Below are 6355 nucleotides of genomic sequence, written 5' to 3'. Positions count from 1 at the left end.
CCATCAGCGAGTGACCTCTAAGATTATAGACTAATTTTAGTTTATTGTGCATGTGTATGTGTGTGTGCGTTTTGGGGCGTTTTTATCGAACCCTTAACCTTGCTTTTTCGTACAACATATTGTTTGACATAATGTTCGGTCAGCAACCTACACAACAAACGCTCCCCGGCACTGGTATATATTTTGAGCGAACATCTTCGCTCATTGAGCAGCTTCCTCTCGCACAGACGTTTCTCGCATGAGAACCGGTTAAAAGCAAGAGGATGACGTAGAGCAGGGGTGCGCATACTTTGTGAGTAAGTTGGTAAGTTGGCGCAAGCCGATTCTGAGACTGAGTCAGTTGGTGAAGATTTACTTGTTTGGCTAGCTACTCTAACCAATCAGTTAAAATGACAGTACTGTCCCATTAACTGATTATCTACTGAAGTACTAACGTGGTAGATAACGCACCAATTCCAATAAATGTTAGAATTCCACAATAATTTACACTACGCAATTATTTAAATTAACTTTTTCATCTACATGCCATCTGCAATACATACACAACACCTCTTCGTGTTAGCAGCTCAGTCAAATTAAATTGTTATCTTCTGCGCAGTTTTTATTTGAATCTGTACAAATGATCTCTCGTCCTACCGTTGCCGATCCCTGACGTAGCACTCTTGGCGCAGCGTTATCTACGGCGCTTGCGCATGTATCTGTAGCTACGCGCCAAGTTGCGGCTTCTCCCTGGTGACGGTGTTGGAGAATTCCCCAGCGAAGCGTGCGTGTACGATCGTGTTTGCCGGTCGCTCTCACTGTGTCCGTGTGTCTCTGTGCGTGTGTCGATCGTTCTCACCCTCGTTGGGGTTGGCTCCATGCGTAAACACGTTGCCCCCACCCTGAACGGGGGATGAGAGAACTCTCGAGCGTGGCTACACGCTGCCTGTGTTGCCAGCGAGCAGTCACATGTATCGCTCTGACAGTTCCATCGACACTGTTGACCGGCGTGGTTGATTTGGGGCCATCCCGCGGCTCTAATCATGGCGCAAGGTAAATTAGCATACCAGCCAGCACGCAACTTCATTCGAGTGAAATTAATGATATTTTTTCGATTTTCCTATTTCGGTGCCAGGCGAGGCTCAGCTGCTGATGGAGCAACAGGAACGCTCTCGGGCCGCTTTACGCCAGGAAAGACGAACACTCGAGGTAAGATGTGCGAGCGTGCGAGAGGAAACGGTGAACCCCGGAGAGTGATTATGTGACTCATAACACAGTGCATATACCGTGGCTCAGTGATCGGCAAACTACAACTCGCGAGCCGCACGCAACCTAATGTTGGTGTTGGATTGGATTTATAAATTAAACTCTTTACATAGAACTGCACGTTTTTAAAAAGATATTGGTTCTTTATGCCGTAAGATTGCCGACCACTGCCCTAGCTCCATGAGCGTTCTCTTGATACCGGTTTTTTGGTTTATTTGTGGGGTTTGGCATTGCAGACATTTTTCGAGCGTGAGTTCAAGGACACGTTGGCCGTTATTCCACCGACCGATGAAAGCGTGGCAAAGTGGGACCAACTGTTGCATGATGAGCGGTTGAAGCGGCTAGAGGAGCTGGTGGACTTGATGAAACTGTGGGACGCACCGAAAACAATACCGGAGCCGAAGAGCTTCCTGCACTATGCACGCCTCCAGCCCGTCCTAGCGCAGATGCTAGAAGATATCGCTAGGTATCGCACCTACCTGGATCGATTTATAGAGCGCTTTCAGGCGGAGAATGAGGTGAGTACGTCGATTAGCGCTACACCATTGATAGCTTTCCACTCATACCTGTGTCGTTTGGCTTTCGCAGTGTATCGTTCCGAAGCACAATCCGCAAAACAAATCCGACACAGCGAACCCGAGCGCTCCAATACACTATGCCGCCCTGCAGCTGGACGAAGACTTTCTAGAGTGGTTGCTCGCACGCTCCGCCACCGATATCAACCTGCGCAACAGCTTCAAGCAAACGGCACTCACGCTACTCTGCGAAGAGTACGTCCAGTGTATGCGCAAGCAGATGCAAGCCTGTCCACCCGGTCGGCTGGGCAAGATTCGCACGGTAGTACTGCGGCTGCTGAAAGCGAAAGCGGACTTTAACATCTGCAGCAGCCACATGAAGTTACCGTTCGAGCTGCTGCTAAAGCACTGCGAGACGCACGATGAAACTCGCCTCTTTGTCGAGCAGTGCGTAGAGCTGGTGCCGTGCGCTCTTGCCATCTCGAGCGTTAACGAGCGCAACGAGCGAGTGGTCGGGTTCTACAACAACAATCCAAACGTGCAGGTTACGGTGGAGCTGCTGGAGCTCTTTCTGCGCCACAACGATCGCTCCAACTTTACCACACACCTGGCGGGGTTCGAGATAGACGCATCCAACGTGAAGAAAGTGATACGGCTCCTGCTCCATACTGCTTGCGACCAGAAGATGGCCGACTGTGTGCGGTTGATTGTGGATCGGGGCGAACGACACATATTTAAGGTGCTGCCACGCAAGCCGGGTCGCAATGCTGCGGCAAAGGAGGGCCCAGTTGCCGAAGAAGGGGCCAACAGTGTCGAGTTGAGCCGGCGGTTTGGATGGCAGGAGAGTATCGATGTGCAGAAGGGCTCCGAGCTGGAGCACCGGGTCGAGCTGAAGGGACTACTGAAGAAGGTGTGCCTGATGGCGGATCTGCCCCTGCTCCAGCTGCTGCTGGCGAAGATCTCGGATCTGATCGTGCTGAACGATGATCCGCTGCTCGTTGTAACGCTCGCGAAGGCGTACGATTATAAGCGCCGGGTCGAGGAACGGAATGCACTGCTCGCGTGCGCCGAGTTCCTTGCAACCCAGGAAACAATTCACATGTCCAAGCGCGACAACTCGGGCAACACCTCACTGCACCTTGCGCTGAAGTATGGCTTCGATTCGGTGGCGCTGGCATTGCTCCGGCAGCGCTACACCTACCTCGGAATGCGCAATAACGACAACCTGACGCCGCTCGATTACGGGACGTTTGCATTCTGGCGATCGTACCTTGACCAGTGCATCGAGGTGGACTCGAAGCGCTCGATCCCGGACCGAAACGTGATACGGTTCAATTTGCAAGGCTTTCACTCGCCCGCGCTCAGTATGACTAGTGCGGTCAGTGCGGACGGTACGCCGGCAGCGTCGGACAGGTCACGGAATAAGCGCTCCAGTTGGAAACTGATACAGCGGGTCGATCAGACGTACTGCCAGCCGCACAAGTTCACGCGCACCGTCACCGAGATGACGACCCTGCGGCAGATTGCTCAGTCGAAGGAGCTGAAGCGCCTACTAGTGCACCCAGTCGTATACACCTTTATTATGGTGAAGTGGACGCGGCTGTGTCACTGGAACTATCTGAACCTGCTGCTAACAGCGCTGACGATCATTTTCTTTGGCAACTACTCGCTCACCGCCTGCTCGGTGGAGGGCCCAAGCACGGTGCTGTGGCTGCTGAGCCTGCTCGGGGTGGTGTGTGTGGCAATACGGGAAACGCTGCAGCTGCTGTTCCTGCGTCGCTCGTACCTATCGTTCGAGAACGCGCAAGATCTCATCAATGCGGTCGCGATGTCCGTCGTACTGGCGAACGGTTGCAATGGACTGCTGTCGTCTTTCGTGGTTATCAGTTTCGCGATGCAGCTAACGTTTCTGCTAGGGTCGCTGCAGTCGAACAGTCTCGCCACGATGATGTACATGTTCAAGACGGTGTCGAAAAATTTCCTCAAGAGTTTCCTGCTGTTTATGCCCCTGATCGGCGCGTTCATCTACGCGTTCCACCTGACGTACAATGAGGATCCGGAGGATCATGCGCAAGTGTGTGAGCGGGACGACTGCTCGGAGGAAAATTTCAACAACTTCCGCACGTTCTGGAACGCCACGATCAAGACGCTGGTGATGACGACGGGCGAGTTTGAGGCGGCCGCGATTGACTTTGAAGGCGGAAAGATGCTGCTGTTCATTCTGTTTATGTTCTTTGCGCCGATCGTGATACTGAACTTGATCAACGGTCTCGCGGTAAGTGATATTGCCGCGATCCGGGAGGAGTCGGAACTGATCAGCATCAGCAAGAAGGTGATGCTGCTGGAGCAATACGAGCGCGGTGTGGCGAACGTGTATCCCGGATGGTTGCGACGGTGCTTTCCGAGGCCCTTCTTCGCAGAGTACGACTGTCGCATCCATGTCAAGACGAAGGAGTACCGGAAGATTGAGGTGCACCTGCGGGAGCTGTCTACAAAGGCTGGCAAGGGTACTGCTCCAGTCAATCCCGGTGGTGCCGCTGCGCTTAACAATGCCAAGAGTCGAGTGCACGGCTCATCCCAGTGTTCGGTGCAGATACCGCCCAGCGGGAAACCGGCCAAACAGAAGGTAGTGGGGAAACCACTTCCCAAGATTCCCTGGATACCGCAGGGTGATTCGTGCAATTTCATCTTTGATGTGCGCGTGTTTCGGCTCGCACTCTTTATGCGACTGGATCAGTCGATCGTGGACGAAGCGTTGGCAATCATTGAGCGACAGCAGGCACTTGCGTCAATCCAGCTCACTGTCAAGAGTACGCCGACACCGGACACACCCGTTACGCCGGTGCGCACCCTAATTGCCGCAAAGGTTCGGCAACCGCGCGCAGCTAGCGTGGCTCCCGCCGGGAAGAAGCGGAGCAAAGAGCCTACCCAAAACGAGGAAATGCAGCGTGAGCTGCTCGAGGTTAAAACCCAGCTGAAAACGGTCCTGGAGCTGCTGCGACGAAAGGAGAACCAGGAGAAGCGTAAAGACAAACGGCAAGCCAAGAGTCTGAAGCGAAAGGGCCAGAGGCGTGTACAGAAGAAGTCAAAGAAGGCAATTCCGGAGGCAGAACCGATGGGTGATCAGTAGATTAGGGCGAAACCCTTGAGATATTAGCAGATAAGATAAGAGACCAAGGTAGCAGCAAAGTAACTCACACAACAGCCATGCCTGCCATGAGTAAACGATTTACTCTCACAGATAGTGCTGGTTTGGATCTCGCCGCTGCTCGGCTTTCCAGTGCCTGCCCTGTGCACGCGTCAATAAAAATCAATTTAAACCGTACCAGTTTGCGTACAGTTTTTACCAATTTCAGCGGAATCATGCCCGCAGAAAGAAAAAGTAAGCAATCATTGTGTTCTACCTCGCTAAGCCGTCCCCTTATCTGTCACGCATTGGTGTCATTGCGCTGTCTGTCACATTACCCTGGACGGCTTTCCACTCTTTGCCAGCAGCAGTTGTTCGCGAGTCAAGTGTAAGGGACAAGTGCGTTCGACTTTTCCTTTGCTTTCCTTTTTTTTTCATTAAACAACTGTTCAACACTGTCCGCGGGACCTGCGTGCGAAATTATTACACATTCAGCACCGCGGAAGGGAAAGTAAGAGACGGGAAAGGAAAAAAGCAACCATTCTTTGTCATCCTTGCTCTATCAACCTGTTAAATTATACTCCTGAAATGATGCTGATGAAAATGTACAATGTACAATGATCTGATTTGGGTAAGCGTCAACCAAAAAAATAAAATACTGCTAGGGAAAGGGTCCCCGAACGACGCGACACAGCTCTGCCATGTTACTTTTTTTGTTGTTCGCGGCGCAGGGGTTGAGGTAATGCAGAAAAACTGCGAACAAACCAGAAGAAGAAGTAGCAGAAGGGAGCAAAAAAAACACACAGCACAAAACAATTTCCCCCTTTTTTCGTTTTCGGTCGGGTGCGTGTGTCACTTGAAATCGTTTCACTTAGTCGAATATTGTTTCCCCTCGCCTCTCGCACCGTTACCACCCCGTTGGCAGTGCTGCCGCTCGAAACTATTAGCATGCAAATCTATGCAAATTATGTTTATAATAGTGTCAATAAATTGTGAAAATTCGTAAATTATAAGTAATAACAGTGGCGTTCGGGATCGAGTCTGCCAGCCCTGCCCAGTTGCGCCTGCAAGGTAGGCCGACATGCTAGCAGCTACGCAAGTAAGCGAGCGATTCGAGCTCGTTTCCTTTCTCGGGCTCGGTCGGAGGGGTTCGAAGCGTTCCGTCTTTAGTCCGTCCGGTAGTGCGCATGGTGTCCAGTGTCATCCGTTGCTCTCTTGCACTTGGCTTTTTGCAAGCGAAATAAAGTAGACGATGCGACAATAAAAAAAAGAATCGGTCAACAGTGCACCATAACTACCAAAACCGAATGTGGATCCATTGCGCCTGGCGCTTCCTCTTCTGGCAAGGCATCTTGTTTCCCGAATTTCATTTGATATGGTTTTTACTAGCACCACCACCATCCTGCACTTCCTCGCTCAACTCCTGCCGCTGCTTGTGAGGGGCAATTGTGATGCAAATTAGTCTTGC

At 51.7% G+C, this 6355-nt stretch overlaps 1 protein-coding gene across 1 annotated transcript; it reads left to right on the top strand.

The window, feature by feature from the left end:
* The first annotated feature begins 685 nt into the window (after window positions 1-685).
* LOC120950982 (uncharacterized) lies at window positions 686-5085 on the top strand. The gene is made up of 4 exons (XM_040369434.2): window positions 686-1032; window positions 1115-1188; window positions 1482-1763; window positions 1834-5085. The coding sequence occupies exons 1-4, from the start codon at window positions 1023-1025 to the stop codon at window positions 4888-4890; spliced, it is 3423 nt and encodes a 1140-aa protein (XP_040225368.2). The 5' UTR covers window positions 686-1022; the 3' UTR covers window positions 4891-5085.
* The last annotated feature ends 1270 nt before the right edge of the window (window positions 5086-6355 follow it).

This window comes from Anopheles coluzzii, chromosome X (assembly GCF_943734685.1).
Source record: "Anopheles coluzzii chromosome X, AcolN3, whole genome shotgun sequence".
NCBI classification, from domain to species: domain Eukaryota; kingdom Metazoa; phylum Arthropoda; class Insecta; order Diptera; family Culicidae; genus Anopheles; species Anopheles coluzzii.
The sequence above is the reverse complement of the archived record's forward strand: the minus strand, read 5'-3'. Positions and strand labels throughout refer to the sequence as shown.

Coding starts and splice junctions, on each gene's coding strand:
- LOC120950982 (XM_040369434.2), top strand. Junction 1,189..1,481: donor AGGAAAGACGAACACTCGAG/GTAAGATGTGCG, acceptor TTGGCATTGCAG/ACATTTTTCGAGCGTGAGTT. Junction 1,764..1,833: donor GCTTTCAGGCGGAGAATGAG/GTGAGTACGTCG, acceptor TGGCTTTCGCAG/TGTATCGTTCCGAAGCACAA.